This window comes from Mobula hypostoma, chromosome 21 (assembly GCF_963921235.1).
Source record: "Mobula hypostoma chromosome 21, sMobHyp1.1, whole genome shotgun sequence".
Classification (NCBI taxonomy): domain Eukaryota; kingdom Metazoa; phylum Chordata; class Chondrichthyes; order Myliobatiformes; family Myliobatidae; genus Mobula; species Mobula hypostoma.
The window spans coordinates 29,987,343-30,011,748 of record NC_086117.1 but is presented as its reverse complement, the minus strand read 5'-3'; the positions used below and the strand labels follow the sequence as shown (position 1 = coordinate 30,011,748).

The 24,406-nt window shown below is 39.9% G+C and overlaps 1 protein-coding gene across 1 annotated transcript in view; it reads right to left on the bottom strand.

The window, feature by feature from the left end:
- The window catches only part of LOC134359926 (pappalysin-1-like), a 365,925-nt gene that overhangs the window by 331,513 nt on the left and 10,006 nt on the right, over positions 1-24,406 (bottom strand). The window contains exon 2 of the mRNA XM_063073788.1: positions 5,631-6,687. Within this exon, the coding sequence (XP_062929858.1) occupies positions 5,631-6,687 (1,057 nt within the window). The remainder of the gene's footprint in view (positions 1-5,630; positions 6,688-24,406) is intronic.

Genomic DNA, 24,406 nt, shown 5'->3' with positions numbered 1-24,406 from the left:
GGGGAATAAAAAATATATAAAATGAATAAATAAGGGATGGGGTGTGAAGGGGTCCTGGCCCGAAATGTCGACTGTACCTCTTCCTATAGATGCTGTCTGACCTGCTGCATTCACCAGCAGTTTTTGTGTGTTGCTTAAATTTCTGGCATTTGCAGATTTCCTCGTGTCTACCTCTTGTATAACAATTGTTTTGTAGTTTGGAAAGCAAACAGGACTTCCTTTTCAAAGTTATTATTATGACAAAGTAGTATGCTTGGTAATACTTGCATGGATAAGTGCATTTGGTGTGAAAATGCTGACCATCCAGCTACAGACTCTGTGACTTCATGGTTAATATGTAGCCTTGTCATTGCTGAACTCCCCATCTGTAATGCCAACATTCAACACCAGGATTATTTTCTGCCATTCTTTCCTAAGACTGTGGCATTCATTTTCTGCTGGTGTCAGTTGCCTTGTGCTTGTTCAACACTTACCGTGAGAAGAAAATATCCTTGTGAATTGACAGTCGATAGAACTTCATAAAACAAAGGGGTCCCAGTTTCAAAAGTGAAAACGGAAAGGAGATGGGGATAACAAGATCAAATTAATGTGTGCTTAAAACTCAATGCCCTCTGTAAATTCTATTACAAATCACAAAAATATATCAATGTTTGTTTTAAAAAATCATGAACGTAGTGATGATTATGAGCTCAGCATCTTAATGTAATATGTTGGTCTTGCAGCTCACTAAAGGCATTAGAATGGCTAATGAAGATTGTGTTGGACAAAATTTGGGCACACATCAAAGCTAACACAGGGACTTATGACAGCAGAGCAAAGGTTGCAATGAAAACGCTGTGATAACTGCACTGTCATTAAACAATCACACTGAAATGGGCAACATGAAATATCTAATCCTTAAAACCAGTATTAAAGGATTACTTCATGTTAGCAATGGGAAAAGCCAATGAAGTAAATCTAATTCTATCATGATTGCTGCACAAAAGATTAAATGAAATTAATTTCAAAAGGTATTTTTGCCAAATTCATTATTTTGATCCCACACCATGGGTGTAATCAGAACTAAGTGACGTGTTTGCTACCTTATTTGACCCCGAACCTGACCCCTGATAAATTCTGAGGTCAGTAGTGGATTAATTTCTGAAAAGTTGCACAAACATCTTGTCACAATAATCCTCTTTCAGAATAGCTGCTGTTACTACTCAAGAAATTCTTCTTGGTTGTAACAATTAGCAAGGCACAGTTTTTACTTCTAAGGTACTTTCTGAGAGAGGGAGATCAGGTGGTGTGATATGGGGAAGAAGAGGGCCCAGAAAAGGAAGTGGCTGCAAGGTACCAGGGGCAACCTTATGTCAGATTCATAGGCTGGAAATATTTAGCAGGTCCGAAAAAAGCTGCGAAAGACGAAACAATTAATATTTCAAGTCTAGGTGTAGTTCAGATGAAAGGTCCAGGACCTGAAATATTGACAATTTCTCTTCCACAGATGCTTTCTGCTCTTCTGAGTCTAAACATCATCTTCTGTTTTCATCTCTGATTTCCAGTCCCTTCAGTTCTTTGCTATTTTTGGATTTGTAGAGGTGATTGAATGTAATTAGCAATGTAAAATGGGTGTAAGCCCTTTTAAGGGTACTGTCTTCCTGATGGGGTTTTCTTTACAAGGTGAGAAGAGCCGTAAGCATTTTCTTTTACATGAAGGAGATTAGGGTCGTGCTTGTAAATGACAGGAATACAGAACACTTCATCAATAATACAGAGCTCAGTTAACATTTGTCCCACACCTTCAATTTATCGGCCCTGGTTTAAGGAAATTAAGTTTTATGATTTCATATTGGTACAAATTCTCGAACCATTATATTAATTCTTGACAGAGGAGTATTTTAATGTCATCTGCAGTCTTCTCCAGCTAGTTAACTTCTACCAAAAATGAAGCTTGGGTGGTGTAGAAATTAGAATTATTGGACCTTACAGCACAGGAGCAGGCCATTCTTCCCACCTTTCCATCTCAACCATCGGGTACTCTTCAATAATAATTTATTTCTCAGCACTTGGCCCGTAGTCATCTATGCCCTAGTGGTACAAATATTCATCATGATTTTTAGTCTTGTGAGAGTCTCTGCCTCCACCACCCTTTCAGGCAGTAAGTTTTAACTCCATCTATCCTTGGTTTGAAAAAAAAATCTCCCTTACAGTCCCTTTAAACATCATCCCTAAAACTATTCCCTTTGGTAGCAAACATCTCTGCTAGGTAGGAGAATGGAGAAGTAGAAGGAGAGCTTGTTAAACAATGAGCAATACACAAACGGCTGGAAGAACTCGGTCCCCATTATCTCCATTACAAAACGATGAAACTGAGAGTCACATTGCATAAAACATTTTTGGATAAGTCATTGTTCAGCAAAGTAAGAGCTCATTGAAATGAGAGAAATGTGTTTCATTAATTTTAATGTCACCACTCAAAACAAAAATGTGACCAAATTTTGTGCATTGAGATCCTATGGCAATGGATTCACAACTGGTAGGCTGTGCAAATTCAGCTGCTGAGAGGGGTTTGGAGTGTGTGCAATCATCAACATAAATAAAGATAAATAGTTTTTTTAAAAAAGCAAAGGTCTTAAAGGTAGGAGATCAGAGTCTTCCAGTACTCTAGATCCCTCGTGGCAAGACTCACTTGCAGATGGAAAGACTGAACGAAGTATAGGATTATGCTAGAGGCTTGCTGCTTGTTTTGCAAAACCCTCTGAATTCATGAGGAAGATGTCATATCCTCCCTCAGACCAAAACCATGACCCCAGCACTAAGGTACGTTAGGCAGGATCCATGTGCTTGATGCCAGTCTCCTAGAGCATGCTGTGGTCCAGTGTAGAAAGAGATTACCAGCTGGACAGAGTAAAAGTTTCAAAGAGATGCTCAAGGCTTCCTTGAAGAAATGCAACATGGAGATGTGGTTTGGACAAGGTAACCACAATATTTTTAAGTTATCAATTAATTATATTCAAACTAACCCAATAATTCAAAATGTAAAATAGCTTTAACATCCTTGCCAAGCCCATTTTGCTCCCACATTTTCCAGAGTAACTGCTGGGAAATGGAGGATGATTGACACTCCAATATGGGACTCCATTTGGGATTGCAGAGAGCAATCCAAGTGAATGTAGCAAGGCTTTGTTCAGATGTTCCAGAGTGGAACTTTTGAAGAAGTGGTCCTCAAAACTAATTTAGATTGTCAATCCGGTACAACATTAGAAAGTTATGTGCCACTAATTTAGATGAAGGGCATACAGATTATGTTATTCATGGAACTGATAATTGACTCTTGTGCATTGACTCAGCAAAACCTTTACACTGAGCGGTTTTCAAGATGATGGACTGCACCTTGACTGTGGCTTCAAGGACCGACTAAAGAAGGTAGTCGGCAAAATAAAGACAAAGGGTAATTAGCAACAACCAAGACAGCATGTTATGTTGCAAAAGTTGTTACGTTAATGGGCAAGTATTCCTGGACATCTGATCCAGAAATGCAATGTCAAATCTTTCTGTGGAGGCTGGAGGATTAAAAATTGTAATAAACTAAATGTGTCCGTCTAGGCAATTGTAACTGGTAGGATTCAAATTTGCCATTTACCAGCATTCTCCTTTATCTAACCTAGCGGTTCCTAGGAAAGTCATCAACCCATCATTAACAAATCTCTTCCCTTACCTCATGCTGGTTGTATTTGTAGCATGTTCTTCTGTTTTAGGTTTCCAATACCTACGATGATCTCACAGCTGTTCTTTCCTTCTCCTCACTCATCTCCTTCTGGTTATTCCTTCTCCAGACTGATCATTTGTAATTAAAATGTCACCACAATCCTCTCAGCACCAGTATCATCTCTCCTAGTCTCCGCTGTATCACAGATATTTGTTTCCTCTCCACCTCTCACCTTCCCTTCACTACAACTGGAAAGAGGTTTGCTTCCTAACTCCCAATTCCAAAGAAAGGCCATCAACCTCAAATATTAAAATTGTTATTGAAATAGCAGATGTAACCAGTAACACGTCGAACAAAGGGGAAGACAGCTGAAATCTTTAATCAAACTTTGCCTTTTTACAAAAATAATACCTGCAGAGGTGGAGGTTTAGACTGCACAATTCCTAGTTTATGCCATTTTGCCAGCAGTTGGCTTTTTGCTGTAGTGATGTTATCACTAATTATTTTAAGTGGGCTCCAGTGAATACCACAAATCTTGTATAGATTTTTGATACCACTTACTATCACTGAGGAAAACTGATAACAATTCTATGAAAACATAGATGGGAAAAAAATCAAATAAAATTACCACTATAAAGCTCTAGAGCATGTAGATTTGCACAAAGATAGGGGTATTGTTCATTCAAATGCATTCAGTCTTCAAGAACCTATGTACAAAACAAGGTGATATAACAGATTTCTTGTGTACCACAAGGAGATTGCCATACAAAGTCTATAACAACATAAATTTGTTTCCCATTGAACTTTAAGAAAGGTTTCTGATTCAGTGGGATTGAATATTGCTGCATGCTTTCATAGATCTAAATAAACGCAGACGCTTAACACTATAAAGTTAAAAACTTTTGATGATAACTTGTATTGTTAACCAAATTGACAGATTTTCATTAGACTTCCAGAGGTATCCAAGTTTATAACACAGATTTTAACCCCATCGTGGGTCAGTAGATACGTGAAAGAAAATAAGGTGAAAATGGAACTGGATCCACATAATTTAGAATAATAATTTAAGTGTCAAAATTGGATGAAAGAATCTATGCTTTAGGAATTGGGAAAGGAAAGGGGCAAACAAGAAGATGCCAGAATGGTGTTGGTATTTATGGAATTTAATTTTGTACAAGTTGAGTTTAAAGGTGATAAAGACTATTAACTAGTAAGAAGCAGCTCAGCTTGTGGAGCTGCTGCTTACGAGTACAGTGATCCGTTACAATCCTGACCTCTGGCGCTGTTGACGTAGGGTTTGCACGTTCTTCCTGTGATCATATGGCTTTCCTCCCGCACCTCAGTGACCTGCTGATTGGTCGATTAATTAACCTTATTATACACTATTAACTGAACTTGTCTCACTCCCACTAAAGAATTCATGTGATTTGCCACCTGTAATCTGACAAAAGAAAAATACCAAACAAGTAGATGGTGCTTGAATTGAAGTGTTCCTTACTTATAAAAAAGTAAAAGATCATTCAGTCCATCAAGTTAGTGTTGGTCCTGAGCAGAACTATCCCAGTCCCAATTCAGGTTTTACCTCCCTGAAAATGTTCAACTTATTCCCATCACAAACAAGAGAAAATCTGAAGATGCTGGAAATTGCTTCACCATAATCCCCCTCATTTGACATTTGACTCTCCTTTTTCTTTGTTGGCCACTTACCTACGAGCATATCTTTGGGATGTGGGCAGTAGCTAGTGCACTGTGAAGAAAACCCACGTCATCACAGGCAGAATATGGAAAGCAGAAAGTCAGCACTGAGGGCTGCACCACTCCAACCTCTGAATTATATTATGTTTAAATGTTTACTTCCAGGGGTCTTTATTTGAACTGAAACTTGTTATAAATATTTCATGCTAATGATTCAATAATGATTTAATACAATTGTTAATACCTGTAGGGTGATTTGGGGTCAAAACATGTCTTTGTTACATCAGTCGTCTCTGGATTGCAGCAATCGCCATCATCAAAATTGAACGTTTCATCATTACAGTCCATATCGCACACTCCATCTCCTTGCTTCTTTAACAAAGTTATGCGCCTCGTTGATTTGCAGTCTCCACCATCACTGCCTGTCATTGTGTGATTGCACTCCAAGTCGCATTCCCCATTCCCTATTTTACTTATGTCACAGTTGGCCAGAATGAGACGGTTCCTCAGAGAGGAATTCTTGACATCCAAAACTGTAAGATCCCAGGTGATGTTGTACCGTTCAAAGGCATTGTTTAAGTGTTGATGCTGAAGTTCTATTTGCTCTCTGGTAACAGTAGGTTTTTGGTGACTGTCATCGTAGATATTGACGACCCTGTAGCGGACAGCCTTTAGCTTGCGTAAGTTGAAGAGGTTGTTGTAATTTGTTATGACTTCAATGTTGTCACAGACAGTTTGGCCACAGGGTGGAGGCTGCAGATTAGTACTCGATATCCAGTCAATGTGATGCTGTGGTTCTGTCTGTGGGTATTTGCTGTCCTTCACAGTTAGCCAGTGCCTCTCCACATCCTCAAAGTTGTCATGAAGGACAAGCTCATTGTTATTTTGAGTGTGGTGCTTCATATCTTGGATTATTTTCCGTTGAGTTCTGCCTTCACTCCACAAAGTAAAATCGGCTATGTAGCCACGATAATTCTGATTTTGAAAATTTCCACCAAGTGTGAGAGCTTTGCACTTTCTGCTGAGAGGACTGAAGATGTCACCGACTTGTTCATTGCTTACAGCCACCTGCGCTCCATTAACGAAGAGCTTCATTTTACGTCCATCGTAGCTTACTGCCAAGTGTACCCATTGATTGGCGGGGTATTTCTGCTGGGCTACGATGGTGGTTATTTTGCGAGCTCTGTCTGTTTTTAGAGTGAAGAAGAATCGCGGGTCCCTATTACCCAAATCACTCATGGACTGGATGCCAAGGATCCATCCTCTGTCCCGGGATATAGAAGAACATTTGTCGTAAAGACCTACATCCAAGAAACATAAACGTCTGTGAGATGTTTTGAAACGAAGTTTTTCAATACATTGTATTATAAAACAATTATAATTGTAATATTGTGGTGCATAACTATTTAATGAACCCAGAATTCAGCATTTATACAAACTGCTGCTCCAGGCTTTTATGGCATAACATGCAAGAGAGACATTCAATGATCTTTGTGAACTTGTCTTTAGAAATGGATCCAATTTTAAACAAATCTGTTATGAATTGTTGGTCTTCAAGGTGACATATGTTGACAATATCTGAGTCACTGCTATGCAGAGTGGCGGGCTGTTTTAAGAAAGGAGGGAATTTCAGTAGGGGTTTTGAAAATTAAAATTAATTTTTAAATAATTTTAAAATTAAAAATAAGTTACTTTTTGCTAAATATCAGCGAGCCCATCTGCTCACAATCAGTTATTAGTAGCATGGTCTACGGTCAATAGAGTAAAGATTACATGAACATTTTGCCATATTTTCTCAATATTTACCTTACTGATGGGAAAGAAAAAATCAAAATGGTACATTCTGCAAAATGTTATTTTCCTAGGGGCTCTAAAATCCCTTTTTCCTGTTTCCTTTGGAAAGCAGATGTCAAGTTCAGGAAGGTAAAGTGTTTGTACATTTGAAGGAAACTTTTCATACAATCAAGAATAAAACTCAAGTACACTGGTTGAAGTGAAAACACAGAACATTGACTGCAAGTGTGGTAATGTTTGTCTGGGTCATTTCAAATATAGTCCTTGCATACTCTTGTTAAAGCCTTTGATCCACTTATGCATAGTTGTGTTAAAATGCCCAGTGAAGCCAAATTTCATATGGCCAAATTAAAAAATAACACTTCATATTGTGCTATTAATTTGACCAAATAAATGGCAACTTATAAATACCCATGTAAAGTCAACTGTATACTGTGTATAGAATGCATACATAAAGCCAGAGTGAAAGAATGCGAGCTTCTATCAACTCATTTACCTCATTAACTAATTTTTCTGAGGTATTTTTTAGAAGAAAGTTAACAAAAGAGAAACGTTTTAAATTCTTCTCATGCTTAATTAGCTTTGGTGTCTCTTGCTCCTGACTTGTTTTGCTTCCTTATCAATGTAGCACATAAGCATTTGCCGCCCCTTATTCATAGGTCTGTGAAATTCAACATGACACCAAAAGATTTTCTGCTGTGGGTTTCTGTAATGACTCTGGTGTTTGTTGCTATTATTTTTAGCCCAAATAATGTGCTTGAGGTTTATAAAATTATGAGAGGCCCAGGCACAGTGAACTGGAAAGACCTATTTCCCTTAGCAGAGAGGTCAACAGCTAGACAACTTGGTTTTAAGTTAATTGATCAAAGGATTACTGGGAAGATGAGGAACTGCTTTCATCCAAAGAGAAATAGGGATCTGAAATTAACTGTCTCAATATGTGGTGGAGGCAGAAACACTCAATATTTTTAATAAAATTATCTGGGAAATATGAAAAATTGAGGATGGAATTTGAGGAAAAATCTAAAGAAAAAATAGTTCTTTTTTTGCTCATAGACTAACATAAGTATTTCATATTTAACACCAATTGGATGGCTGTTTACAAATTTTCCCAACTTTTATTAACACTGGATAACAATGCTTTTTTCCTGAATACTATTGTGTATATCTTATGGATATTGGGCTACTGATCATGAAAATCACCATGAAATTTCTATCAAGCACTATATAATCACCTATAATTGTAATTTCAATTCATCATTCAAGTCAATTAAAGTGTTGCCCACAATGTAAGCCAAAAAGTTTTCCATCTTGTCCAGGCATGCTGAGGCAGGGTAGATATTGCATGGTAGAACCGATGATTTAGAAAGGCTATAAATGCATCATGCACATACAGTCCTATGCATTACGTTTACACATATATCGGTTTACAATCACATTGATGCAGATGCTTTACGCGCGTAGCATATTGGGTGTACTTATTATAATAAAGCAATTGTATTTTCAGGAGTATTTGTGATAGCAAAATGTCTCACCAATGTTGCAACAGCCGCGATACTTTCAGTTATACTTATGGCAAGTATACGCTTAGATCTCAAAGACAGAGCATGACTACCCTTATTAAGAAAATCTATGCGCTCTACCTTGGGTGTAAAATTGGCGACCAAGACAAAGCCTGGACTTCTCACATTTATTATGTAACCTGCGCTGTCGATCATAGGGCTTGGCTCAGAGGTACTCGGAAATCAATGCCATTCGCTGCCCCGATGATATGGTGAGAGCAGAAGGATTATGTAACAGCACAAGCCAGGAATGGAAAACAACACTGACACTGATAGAAATTTTGAACCCTTTATGTCGAGTGAGCCTCATCTGATAACTCAGTCTGAGTTAACTGACCTGGTCAGAGACTTGGGTTTGTTAAAGGCAAAAGCAGAATAACTGAGTACAAGACTGCAAGGATGGAATCTGCTGTCACCAGGCACAAAAATTTCTGTGATTGAGTTCGATACTTGAGACAGATGTTTCCCAGAATAGCTGATGCCAAGATTAAGGGAGACACTTTTGTTGGTCCACAAATCAAACAGGTCATCGATGACGAGCAAAGAACTTCTAGCAGGACCAGAGAAAATCGCAAGGAAGGCATTCAAGGATTTTGTTGAAAATTTTCTTGGCAACTACAGAGCACCAAGCTACATGCAACTGGTTGACAACATGCTTCAAGCGTATTATACCATGAAGTGCAGCATGTCACTGAAAATTTCTTTTCTGCATTCCCATTTAGACTTCTCTGCAAATCTTTGACCTGTCAGTGATGAGCATGGTGAAAACCAGGACATTGCGGTCATGGAGAAACGGTTTCAAGGCATCTGGAATTTATCAGTGCTGGCTGATTATTGTTGGACACTTAAGCAAGAAGCCTCAGACACTGAATACAAATGGAATTCATCAACAAAGCATTTTTTAGCTTAGTGGAACTATTGCAAAGCATCAGTACCATTATGCAATTAAATGTATTAAGTTCATTATGAGTTAATTTCTTGTTTCTACAAATTCCACATTGATATAAATAGTCTGAAAATATGTGTGTGTTCAGCTTCACACTGTCTTTCAGAACCACAAACAATTTCTGAGGAAGCAACGCTTTTGAAAAAAATTGCTGCCAGTGTAATGTTACCTGAAGATTGCACGTTCAGAAGGGTGACATGATCTCATAAAATAAATTTCCTCATAAATTATACTGACACAGTTGAGAAATATCACAACTGAGAAAATACAATTCATGCGAAAAGAAGATCAACTTGTCTAAAGAGGGCAGCTACTGATATCAGAATCAAGGGAATGCTGGCCTTGTACTAGAGGTGAGAGTTTCCCTGCTGCTAAATCTACACTTAGTGGCCACTTTAGTATATTCTGTACCTGTAAAAGTTACTACTGAGTGTATATTTGTGGTCTTCAGTTGCTGTAGCCCATCCACTTCAAGGTTCAATAAGTTGTGCGTTCAGAAATGCTACTCTGCACACCACTGTTGTAACGCATCTTACTTCAGTTACAGTATCCATCTTCTGGATTTGAATCATTTTGGCTGTTCTCCTCTGATCTCTCTCATTAACTGCTGCTCTTTGGATTTTTTTTTTGGTTTTTCACAGCATTCTCTGTAAACCCTAGAGACTGTTGTGCATGAAAATCCCAGGAGATCAGCAGTATCTGACGTTTATTTATATATTTATTTATTTATTGAGCTACTCAAAGCACCCCTCTGACACCAACAATCATTTCACAGCCAAAGTCATTTTGGTCATGTTTCTTCCTCATTTTGATGTTTGGTCTGAACAATAACTGAACCTCTTGACCATGTCTGCGTGCTTTTATGCATTGAGTTGCTGCCACCTGATTGGTGATTATATATTTGCATTAATTAGCAAGTGTATAGGTGTATCTAATAAAATGATCACTGGGTATATATTAATGGTCTTACTCTATTTAGAAAATTAATCACATCTTTTGTTATAGTCATTTATTGTGGAAATAGTTAAAATGTGGAGACTGTTTTTATTTTATTTATTCATTTTTATTTATAGATACAGTGTAGAAAAGGTGCTCTTCAAGCTGCACCACCCAGCAACACCCAACAGCTCCAATTTAACACTAACATAAACACGGGACAATTTACCCAGTAGGTCTTTGAACTGTGAGAAAAAACCAGAGGACCCAGAGAAAACCCACACATTCCACAGGAAGGACGTACAGGGACTCCTTACAGAGGGTGTTGGGATTGAACTCAGAACTCTGACACCCAAGCTGTAATAGTGTCACGCTAACCACTGCACTACTGTGGCACCCTTTTATGTCTTGTGCCTAGTTCCCATATTTCCTAAGCTGATTTTATATTTCAACGTTGCATACAATCAATTAACTGGGGCAAAGGTAAGTGTAGGGAAATTCTTGGAAGTGCACCAGGCTCTCAGTATCATCATATAGAGCTTACATGACGTGCAATGTATTCAAAAGGCTCATGAGGCAGGTTGTAGTGTTATACCTGATTTTACAGAATGACAGCAACCAAATGCAGCATATTGCAATTCGAGAGCAGTTAGGGAAAAACAATCATAATGTTCATTAGTTCATTATGTGCCATGTCATATGATGTGGGCGATCATGGTCTTTCCATGACCGTAATTGTTCTTGGCAAATTTTTTAACAGAAGTGGTTTGCCATTGCCTTCTTCTGGGCAGTGGCTTTACAAGTCGGGTGACCCCAGACATTATTAATACACCTCAAAGACTGACTTCCTGGCATCAGTGGCCACATAACCAGGACTTGTAACATGCACCAGCTGCTCATATGACCATCCACCACTTGCTCCCATGGCTTTGTGTGACCCTGATCGGTGGAGGCTAAACAGATGCTAGACCTGGCCCAAGGGTGACCTGCAGGCTAGCGGAGGGTAGGAATCCCTTAAACCTCCTTTGGTAGAGACGTACAATATCTCCACCCCGTCAACCGTCATTATAACATTAGGCTGGGTTATGAGAAAGGTGAAGGAAATGTTTAACTTAAGAAGGGCTTTTTTTGCAGCTGAAGAGACTCCAAGATCAAATGGGTTAAAATCAAAAATTGCTAATAATGGTAAAATGATAATTGAGAATATAAGGTTAGCATGGTTGAGATACATTCCCACAAGGATGTAAGGGTGCCCATTCAATACTCAAGCACTCTAGAGTATAGTGTGGGAAACTAAACTGAATACTGGATATAGAGTAAAGAAAGTACAAGTATGTACATGGTTTCCTGAAAACGATGTTGCAGGTGGACAGGTGGTGAAGAAGGTGTTTGGCACTCTTCATCAGTCAGGCCACTGAGGATAGAAGTTGGGTTCTTATGTTGCAGTTGTAAAAGATGCTGATGAAACTGAATTTGGAATATTGTGTTCAGTTTTGGCCATCCTGCTTACGGGAAAGATGCTATTAACTTGAAAAGATGCAGAAGTTTACGAGGATGTTGGCAGGTGTTGGGAGAGGGGTTGAGCAGGTTGGAACTTGTTTTCATTGGAGCTAGGGCAAATATGAGATAATCCTGATGAGGGACGTAAAATGGTGAATTCACAGAGACTTTGTCCCAGGGTTGGGGAATCGAGAACTAGAGGTCATTGATTTAAGATGAGAGGGGAGACATTTAATAACCCGAGGGACATCATTTTTACCTTTTGAGTGGTCTGTACACGGAGTGAGCACCCAGAAAAAAATGTTTGAAGCAGGTACCTTAACAACACTTAAAAGATACTTTGATAGGTACTGTACGTGGATAGAAAAGGTTTAGATGGAAGGATGTCAACCAAAAATGGGAAAATGGGTGAACCACAGATGAGAATCTTGGTCGGTGTAGTGCAGTTGGGCTGAAAGCTGTACTGCACGACTGTATGATTCTATGCATATAAAAACAACAATCAGAGGCAGGACAGTTAGAAATCAAATCTTCTTATACAAATCTGAGTAGGTGAGGAAATGAGGGAATAATTTCCATTTGTTTTAATTGAAGGAAAGTGGCTGGCAATACCAAGGAAAGGTTGATATCAGTAGTAATTTTGGAGAGGATCTAAAGAAGAAGTTAGAGCAATATAGAATGAAAACAGACTCTGCTGCCCACTTAAATTAGTTCCAATTGTCTCCATTTGGCCTATATCCCTTAAACCTTTCCTATCCATCTACTTATCCAAATACCTTTTAAATGACATCATTGTACCTGTCCGCACTACCCTTTGAATCAACCTATTGCCACACAAGTATCTTAAATCTTTTCCCATTACCCAAAACTAAATCCTCAAGTTTTTTTTCTCCTTTCCCTGAGCAAAAAACTATGTGCCTTCACCCTATCTATGCCCCTCACAATTTTATATATTGCTAAATCAGTCTCTTATCTTCCAAGGAAGAATTTACCAACCTCTCCCCATAACTCAGGCTCTCAGGTCCTGGCAACATTTCCATAAATCTGCCTTTGTACTCCTTCCGACCTAATGACATCTTTAAAATTCAACAATGCTCAAAGTGGAAAAGTCACCTAGTCACTGTAAGGGAAGTAAGGATGGAAGTCAAAATTGAAGTTATGGCCAAAACATTTCAAGTATCCCTTGATTGTTCTAATTTTGGCACTCCAGATTCTGTTAGAGACAATATTACAGACCTGCTGGATTGGTATTCAGGGAATATGTATTATTAAATACAACAAATCCTTTCCCGTTTTCTCAATGATTCAAATTTCACAATAGCAATCTGACTCTCACTATGACTGGCGACACCAATGAACAAAAGAACGTGCAATATTGGAACATGAGGAGGCATGTTGAGATACTTTTTGGTGAATCAACAAAACCCTGTCAAATCCAGAATCTCAACTTTTTTTTTCCTAATTGATCCTCATACATTGGATTCTACTGATGTCAATACAAATATTCATCTCAACCTTGAACAAGTGAACTGCCACAGCCCTTTGAAGTAGAGAATTTGAATACAAAGCAGGGCCTAACTCCACTGTCAAAGTGGATACTTAAAGGAGTTTCTTGGACTATATAACTCTCATTGCACAAGCTCCCTAAGTGCTTCAGTTCCAAACACAAAAGGACCTGTTGGTACATGTAACTATGGTTAGAGTCCTCAGCTGATGGTTCATGGTACTAGCAAGCTGGGAGTATCTAGTGTCTGACGGTGACGCTGAAAGCCGAAACTGCTCTCCTGTCTTAGAAGCTCACACTTCTTCTATCACACCCAAGGTTACTAGTGATTAAATAGGATTGGCTATTAGAACCCCTGTCTTTGGAGAGACTATTCACCATCTTGTATCTACCACTTGATGCTACGTCGTTGCTGGGCAACATTTAATGCACTCCTCAGTGCAGGCTTTATGCCGAGAGCTACTTGAGTTCATCCTTCAAGATCATTTTGTAGTCTGCTATGCTGACAGCAGCCAAATATGTTGAGGTATTTGGGCAGAACTGCACAGGGGAGGGTGAGACCAACTTGAAACCCACAAGACACGGAAACAGAATTAGGCCATTCGGGCCATCGAGTCTGCTCTGCCATTCAATCATGGCTGATTTATTTTCCCTCTCAACCTCATTCTCATACCTTCTCCCTATAACCTTTGATGTCCTTACAAATCAAGAAGCCATGTGCCTCCTCTTTAAATATACCCAATGACTCGGCCTCCACAGCCAGTTGTGGCAACGAATTCCACAGATTCACCACCCTCTGGCAAAAGAAATTCCTCCTTACCTCTGTTCTTTTCTAAGGCTGTGCCCTCTGGTCCTCGACTCCTCCACTAATGGGAGAGTCTAGGACTAGAGTACATAGCCTCTGAATGTTTACCATGTCCACTCTATTGAGGCCTTTCAATATTTGGCCAGTTTCAATGGTGTATGGAAGACATGCATTACAGGTATGCATGGAATGTGCAATACAGATGAACTTCATGTACAAATTTGGTTCAAGTTGTTTATTTTTTGGTTACTTTTGCACTAAGCCCAATAGAGGGAGGGCAAATTTTGGGATTCTTGGTGATGGGGAATTTCAATTGCTCATTTTGCTCTTAGCTGGGTTCTGATAGCCTGAGAAAAAAAGCACCATCAAGGATGCCTCCACCCTTTAATTCTTTTCGTCAATATTTCCATATTTCCTTCTGAAGTGGAAGGAGGCCGGTTTGGTCCACTAAATCTAAATCCCTGTCAGAAAATCCCCACTGATTTTGAATGCCACCTATATTTTTCCCACATTCCCTTCCCGTAACTCTTCCTGGTCTTGCTTCTCGCTGCTGACAAAAGCCACCTCCTCATGATGGCAAAGTATTCACCACATCACAACTCATCATGACTCTCCCTCTGCTCACTCTTGTCTGGTACCACAAGGACCCTTCAGACCTCTTCAGGCAGAAGAATTTTTGGTTCACATTACCATTTATCTGCAATCATATGTTAAATTGTACAGTACATTGAGGTTCTTCAAAGCAGAACAATAGCAGAGTGGCAGAATAAAGTGTTACTGTTACAGAGAAAGTGCAGCGCAGGTAGACAAAAAGACGAAAGGTCATAACGAGGTAGACGTGAGGACGTATACTATGGAACCGTTCAATAGTTTTAGAACAAATAGTAGCTATCCTAGAGCAGTACATGCTGAAAATATTCTGTATATTTTACCCAATAGCAGAGGGAGGAAGAGAAAATGTCCAGGGTATGTGGGCTATTTGATTATGTGAGCTGCTTTGCTAAAGGAACAAGAAGCGTACACAGAGTCTCTGGAGGGCAGACAGATACTCTGATGTACTGAGCTCTCTGCAGGTTCTTGCAGGTTCAGACAGTGCAGTTGCCATTCCACATTTATATACATAAATAATATTCAGAACTGAATACTGAAAACTCATCGAAACCTTCCTATGGTGCAAAGCCTAAGGTCAGGGGACCACAGCCTCAAAATAGAGGGATACCCATTTGGAATGGAGATGAGAAGGAATTCCTTCAGCCAGAGACTGGTTAGTCTGTGGAATTCGTTGCCACAGGTGGCTATGCAGGCGAAGTCAGTGGGTATATGTAAGGCAGAAGTTGATAGATTCTTGATAGGTCAGGGTATGAAGGGATACAGGAAGTAGGAGATTGGAGCTGAGAAGGAAATGAATCCGCCATGAAAAAATGGAAGAACAGACTTGATGGGCCAAATGGCCTAATTCTGCCCCAATACCTTATGGTCTAATATGAGTTGTAGGCTCCTTGAAAGTGAGTCTGTAGTTTGTGGAATCAGTTCAGTAATAGTTGTTTGCAAGTAAGATATTCCAGCTTTCCAGCCTCCCAAGAGATAAGCACTGGTGGGAGTACGGAGGGTTGAGTGAGGGAATATAGCAACAAAACTTGTTTAATTATGTTCATCAAGAGCCAATAAAATAAAAAGTCAACATTCCTCTTTGTGTATTTGATGATTCACAGAACTTCTAAGTGCAGCTTTTAAGAATTGTATGGCACTTAATGAGATTACTTCCTCTCTGTTCCAATTTTCCTGTCCTCTCTAAGGGAGTGGTTGCATCTGGGTTAAAGTATGAAAGATAGGGGCTGTGCTCCAATTCATCTTACAACTTGGGCTTCATGATGGGCTGTTCAGTTGTGTTGGGGGCAGGGGAGGAGGTTGAAGTGGGATAGGTGCCATGTGCAGGATTGGGGATGGAAGGAAGCAGCGGAGACTGGTGTAAAGCTGTCCTCATCTGATGCACATGCTTGTGCACAAATATCACTCTCTGCGATCAGGACCATGAACAGTGCTGTGTATTCCCCCCCCCCACCCTTGCAACCCACCAGAGGAGTGTTACACTCATTTTCATGCAAGAAAAAAAATGGTCATTGATAGCAGAGCCTGGCTATATAGTCTGCTGGTAGCCAATAGTAAATAATAATGCACTAATGTGCAATGAAGCCTCTCAGTCTGATATAACATGTCCAAAAAAAGCACATAGTAACACACACATAGGTGGCACCTCCTGTGCCTGATATGTCATCGCTATAAATAACATGTTTTCTCAGTTGTGATATCATTGTAGTTTGCTTGACCTAGATGGTATAAATAGTTGAATTCATAGCAGACATAGTGGCAAACTCTCAAGCAAATTACTTTAAAAGCTTACAAATGAGTGTACTAATTTTCACTTACGTTTTAGTGCCAACACTAAACATTGTGGTCATACTTGCTGATATGCATGAAAGATGCTGTCATACCATTCAGTTTTTAAAGGTACAGAACTCCCACTGATTTTTTTTTAACCATCAACGGTGCACAGAACTTTTTTGTTATCTGGTTGTCCAGAAGTATGGATCTGCAATCAGCCTGCTGCCCACTCAAGGGGCAGGAGGGTAGGAATTGGTGAAGTGGTTTATTATTGTCATGTGTACTGAGGTACAGTGATAAACTTTTCCTGCACACCACTCATACAATTCAATTAATTACAGCAGTGCCTTGAGGTAGTACAAAGCAGAATAAGTAGGTACAATAGTGTAGTAGTTATCACAATGCTTTATAGTACTGGTTCAATTCCTGCCGCTGCCCGTAAGGACTTTATACATTGTCCCCCCGACCGCAAGGGTTTCCTCCAGTTGCTCTGTTTTCCTCCCACAGTCTAAAGACCTTCTGGTTGGGAGCTTAATTGGTGTTTGTGAATTGTCCCGTGATTCGGCTATGGTTAAATCGGGAGGTTGCTGGGCAACATGGTCCAAAGGGGTGGAAGGGCCTATTCCATGCTGTACATCTAAGTAAATAAAAAATAAAGTGTTACAGTTATAGAGAAAGTACTACACTGGTAAACAACAAGAAACAACATACACATAAAAGTTACTGGTGAATGCAGCAGGCCAGTCAACATCTGTAGGAAGAGGTACAGTCGACGTTTTGGGCCGAGACCCTTCGTCAGAACAAACTGAAAGAAGAGCTAGTAAGAGATTTGAAAGTGGGAGGGGGAGGGGGAGATCCGAAATGATAGGAGAAGACAGGAGGGGGAGGGATGGAGCCAAGAGCTGGACAGTTGATTGGCAAAAGGGATATGAGAGGATCATGGGACGGGAAGCCTGACGAAGGGTCTCGGCCCGAAACGTCGACTGTACCCCTTCCTAGAGATGCTGCCTGGCCTGCTGCGTTCACCAGCAACTTTTATGTGTGTTGCTTGAAATTCCAGCATCTGCAGATTTCCTCGTGTTTGCGTTTTTAAAGGCACAAAATACACTGTGAGGTCAAGAGTCCATCTGATCATTCTAGCGAACCATTCAATAGTTATATTAGCTGTCCTTGAGCGGTCTATGCTTTCAGGATTTTATATCATCTGCCTGATAAGAGGGGAAACAAGAGAAAATGTCCAGGATGGGTGGGCGACTTGATTATGCTGGCTGTTTAACTGAGGCAGTGAGAAGTGTGCACAGAATTGATGGAGGGGAGACAGGTTTCGGTGAGGCACTGGTCTGTGTCCACCGCTCTCTGCAGTTTCTTGCAGTCACGGGCAGAGCAGCTTCCACTCTAAGCTGCGAGGCATCCAGATAGGATACTGGCTATGGCAGGGATAAAAATCAATGAGTGTCAAAGGGAGCATGCCGAATTTCATCAGTCTCATGTGGTTGGAAAAGCACAGGCCACTGGTGATGTTCACTCCTACGAACTTGCAGCCCTAAACCCTCTCGACTTCAGCAACAGCAGCGTGTGCATCAACAATCCCTCACTTTTTCCTGAAGTCAATGACCAGCTCTTTTGTTTTGCTGACATAGAGGGAAAATTGCCTGAGGGGAAAAAAGAGTGTATGTGCATGCAAGTGCACTGTCACAATGTTTTTATAAGGATGAAGAAAGCACCCAAGGGAAACACCTCACCAGAGAAACAAGAGATCCTGCTCCAAGCAGACAGAGGAGAAAACCTGCAAAAAATTCTCTGACAACTTCACATTTCCCATGACATACACAAGGGCACTGTCCCAGTTACACCTCCAAAAATAGGTAGATATCAGAAACAGGGGCTAGACTGTGCTATAAATGATATTGTAAAGTACAATCTCTGGATTCTGGCTCAAATCAACAAACATGAAAGCAAAGACTAAAGCTACAGACTGAAAGTGTAGCACTGCAGATGCTGGACATCGGAAATTAAGACAGAAAGTGCTGAAAACACTCAGCAGGTGATGCAGCATCTAGAACATAGAAGAAACTTTCAAAGTAAATCTATTATCAAAGTCGAAAATGTTACCAAATACTAACTTGAGATTTATTTTCTTGCACGTGTTTACAGGGAAAAAAAATTCTATAGAATTTTACAAAACCTATACCAAAACAAAGATTGACACACAGCAATGTACAAAAGAAGACAATTTGTGTAAATAATAAATAATATTGAGAACATGACTGTAGTGTTCTCGTGCAGTGTGTTGAAACTCTGACTAAACACCAAATTAAACCGGAGCCAATGAAGACAGGGTCGTAGTAAGGTTAACCATTTACTGTTCACTCTTCCACATTAACGTCGTATGGTGAAAAAACGTTGCTTCTATACTGTTTCTTTGTAGGTAGAAACGGAGCTCTTCACGATCATGCTGCACGCATGGCTCCCACCTTCACACTTTCTCCGAACCAGAGTTACACATAAGACGCGTCAAAATGTGACGTCATCACATGCTGTGATATACCATAGACAATGAATTTACCTTTGTTATACTGTAACTTAATTATCAACCTTTAACTTTAACTAGAAAATAGTTACAAACAAATCATTTAAAACGTAGACCCAACAAAGTCAAATAAATGCCTTAAGGGCAACACAATGACAACACACACAAAATGCTGGAGGAACTCAGCAGACCAGGCAGCATCTGTGGAAAAGAGTCCTGATGAGGGTATTGGCCCAAAACATCAACTGTTTACTCCTTTCCATAGATGCTGCCTGGCCAGATGAGTTCCTCCAGCATTTTGTGTGTGTTGCTTGGATTTCCAGCATCTGCAGATTTTCTCTTGCCTGTGATTGAGACCATGAGTTGTAAAGAATCCTTGAAAGTGGATGTGTAGATCATAGGATCTGTTCAGAGTACTGGTGAATGAAGTTATGAATGGTGAACGCCAGTTCAGGAGCCTGATGGTTGTATGTCACAATCTGTTCCTGAACCAGGCGATGAGAGACCTAATGCTTCTGTACCTTCTAACAATGGTAGTAGAGAGAAGGGGGCATGGCCTGGATGGTGGGAGATCTTTGATTATGGATTTAGCTTTCCTGTAACAGTGCACTACTCAACGTACAGCACAGTACGTGCCCTTTGGTCCACAATTAGTGCTGAACTTTTACATACTCCACAATCAATCTAACCTTCCCTCCTTTATAGCTGATAACCCTCCATTTTGCTTACATTCAGGTGTAAGAGTCTTTTAAATGTCCTTAATGTGTCTGACTTTCCAGACACCCACCACTTCCTGGGTAAGAAATTTACCTCTGACATCTCCCCTAAAATTTCCTCCACTCACCTGAAACATGGGTCCTCTGGTATTACCCATTGCCAAACTGAGAAACAGGCATTCCATCTATGCCTTTTATAATTTTATACACCTCTATCAAGTCGATCTCGTCTCCTTCATTCCAAAGAGAAAAGCCTTAGGTTACTCAACCTTTCTTCTGTGGAAAGAGGTATGGTTAAAAATTCTGAGGAAGAGCCTTGAAATAGAAATGTTAGATTAGTTTAGAATAGATTTATTTATTAATCGCATATGCATTGAAACATATAGTGAAATGCATCAGTTGTGTTAACAGCCAACACAAACTGAGAATGTGCTGGGAGCTGCCTGCAAGTGTTGATACTTTCCGGTGCAATATAACATGCCCACGATGCTCAGCAGAACAACATACAAGAAGCAACAACAACAAAACAGACTCACTTATACACACACACACACACACACACACACACACACACCTGAGCCTTCATACCAGGACAGGTTTCCTCTAGGCCTCAAACTTCCAGACCATGGCCCCGGGCTTGTGACATCAGTCCTCTGACATTTTAACTCATCAGCCTAGGGGCTTTGGCCTGGGGCTTCAATCTCCTGACTTGCCAACCCCAGACTTCGACCTCTGCACCCACTGACCTCTAACCTTGGACCCTAGGACTCATCAAACTTGGGACGCTGACCTCAGGATCTGCTGACTGACCTTAGGCCTCCAACCTCAGGACTTGCTGACCTAGAACCTCCAACCCCAGGAATTACCAACCTCAATGATCATCGACCCTGGTTGTCAGGGCACACAGACCTCAGGGTCCGGGCTTCCATCCTTGGGGATCGCTGGCCTCTTCCTCAGAGTAGTCCAACCAAAACTCCAAACCCAGCTCCTTCTCCTAACTCTTCATTGATGCCCTTGGCCTCTCACTTTCCTCATCCATATCCCTACCCCTAACCTGGCTCCTATCTTCTCACACTGTCCCCAAAAACCATCCCTATGAACCTAAAGAAAAACTAAGTCTGAACCACAATCCTGATAGACTCCTTGAATGCTGCATGACCTGCTGAATTTTTCCAGCCTTTTCTGCGTTTATTATGGACTGAGATTCAGTTTTGTAAAGCAATCAATTTACCAGATGCATATGATCCACATAAAACCTTGCACACTACTGCTCATTGAATGATTCTATATGCTTTGTGTGCATTTTAATGCATGATTTAATTTCATAAAACATGAGAGAAAACAGAAATGTCAGAAGAGGAGTAGAGAGAAGATCCATTGGCATCCTCAGTGGGTGCAGGAGTTATGAGAATTGGATGGATAGACCTCAGGAGAAGGAGTCTGTTCAGGAGAACGGAGGGCCAACTGATAATGGTATCATGAATCCTGCAGATGTCTCAAAGGGAGATTATGAAGACTGGATAGGATATTAATAGTGCGTTGGGACGATTAAGCTATGCATTAGTATATTGAGGCACTGGGGGATCAGAAGAGTTTTATGTGGAAATGGATAGTTTGAGGGATTGATGCTCCAGGTGTTTGAGTGGAATCCCAACCCTAGTGCAGACTACCTAAAGGAAGTGTCCACACAGGATCCAAGGGCTTGGGAATGTTGGAGTGTTTAGAGGCTAGGGAGTGTCAGGATGGCGGGATCTTGTTTTTGGCAAAAGGAAAGGAGTTTTGGATCATCTGATCAGAAGAATTTCACAGGGTTGTGGGATTGGGATGTTGGGAGCATTAGGGACTTTGGGCTGCTGGAAGAGATCAGTAGATTGTAGAAGGTTGAGGCTGTATCATTGGGGTTTTGTTGTGGATTGTTGTGGGTGAGGAATGGAACCTGACGTTTATAATGGTGGGTGGAATTCTAGTACATCAAGGTCTGTGCCTGTAAATGATACGATTAGAGATGAAGGTTGAAGGAAAAAAATGAAATGTAGTTGACATATATTGCTGAAATTCAATCCAGCAGTACTCTCCTAAAGCATTGTTGTCCTTGGAGTACCAACAATATGGGCTTCCAGGGCAACTTGAGCTAAGCTCCCCTATAATGTCACACCTCTTTATATTAGTATGAAGATTTGTCAATCCAGCTATGATTTTGAATTTTATTTTTAACTGACCACACTTTTACCAAAAATTAATTGAAAACTATAATTTTGTTGATATCAAAATATAGTTGAATGGAAAGTTGATGCATCTTTTGTTTTTATTAATATTAGCTTCAAGAGGGGGACCACATTACAACTTTTGACAGCTCATTGTTGTTTAGTATTATCTATTGGGTTATCAACCTGATCAAGACATTCCTCAAGACTGAACAGGACCATATTTAAGTTTATTTTTAATACTGAGGTTTCTCAAGTCCAATATGTATTAGTGGAAAGTTACTTCACAGTGTTTCAGTGATAAGCCAAATCCATGAGATGTTCCTTTCAACATCAGAAAGCAATGTCCATTCAATGCACCATTCTATCTAAGAATTTGGTTCTATCATTTATGGAATGATCGCTTATTTCCTGCCTTCGACACAAATCAATCAATAATGAATGTGAAATTTTCCAACTTTATTTCAATAACAATTCCTCAAGCCATGAAAGGCAGTTCACTTCTTGTCCATGTGAGTTCAATATGGGAAAATATTGCTTTAAACTCTTTCAGCCACCATACTCAATTTTACATTTCAATCTCTATGAACAAAACACTAAAAGGAAATGCAATATTGTGTTTTAAATCAAGTTTCTGCTAAGCAGCAGTGCAAACTATTGAAGGCAAATCTTTGGAGCTATCCACGTGCCGCAATGGTGGAAAATATTTTTATCACTTCCTACAGCTGTGATAATCGATCTGCCTCTGTATCATTGTTCTGGCTTGCACCCTGGAGAATGTTATAATCCTCAGTTGCCTGTAATCAGAATTTTGCAATGTGGACCTGTTTTATCTTCTATTTTAGTAAAATAAGAGATAAAAACTAATTTGTGGCTTTGCAGATGATTGATAGCATTTGCAAAATATGCATCCCCTCCTCTGCATTGAAATTTCAAAACATGGAAACAGGCCACTGAACCAACTGCCTGGTCCTGGTTTGCACTGCTCCATGAGCCTCCTCCCATGCTTATTCATGCCACCTATTCTACATACCCTACTCTTCCTGCCTCCCTCATAAACTTATCCAGCTCGCCCTTAAATACATCTGTGCTAAATGACTCAACCACCATGTGGGTGCGTGATTAAAGTATATTTGTAATAAATGCTCCCATGGCAACAGTGACACATTAAAATATAAAATCCTTATCTTTATTGAAACATTAAACTGGACAAGGAATCCAAACAGATTGACAATATGGAAGTTAAAAATACCTTAACATTCAACAGTGAGTGTTTTTCCAATAATAAGCACACACTTCTAGATGGCATATTAAGATTTTTTCCCTATCATAAAAATGTTTCCTGAGAACTTTTAACTTGTGATATGTCTTAAGCATAATCTTTTCTTGACCTATATAAATGAAATAGAAGTAGACCGTAAGAGGACTTTGTTTGCTTTTTGGAATTGCTAACTGTGATATATTTCTCAAGATAAAACTCATTTAGCTCTACTTCAAACCATATGAGAGATACTTGAGTTCAGATGCTATACTCAAGTAGCAAACTAAGGCATTTGACAATGTGACTTACGCCAGAGTGCAAGATTTTGGAAGTATACGAGATAAAGGAAATGCTTTATCCACATTCAAAACAAAAAATGCCTGAAGCCAAAGCACATAGTATATATGCCTACACAAGCTAGGAAGGCTTTGTCTCCTGTCGTAACTTTGATTCCAAAAAGGCTTTTCACTATTTTCAAGGCACGAGCCAGAAGGTGCCTAAGAACACAATGTCTAGATGACCACAGCTCAACAACACTAAAGCTTAATACCATTCAGAGCAAAGGTGTACCTGTTTCCCATTCACACCATGGACCTTCTTTACCACCATTGTGTTGATATGTGTGCCACGTGAGGTCTTAATCTTGAAACTTACTTCAGACATCTAAAGACTGAAGCTGAAGGTGAACTTCATTACTAGTGTCTGCTGTTTTTTAAAAGAATTTTTTTCCAAAATCAGGAAAACAGATTGCCTTTCCAAGTCTTGTCATGATCCTTTATTGTTAGATGATGATGTTCAATGGTGGGGCAGGTTGGTACAAAGCCTTGTATTGCAGGTTTTTAGTATACGGTTTGTTCCTGCACAGGTGACAGAAATTATT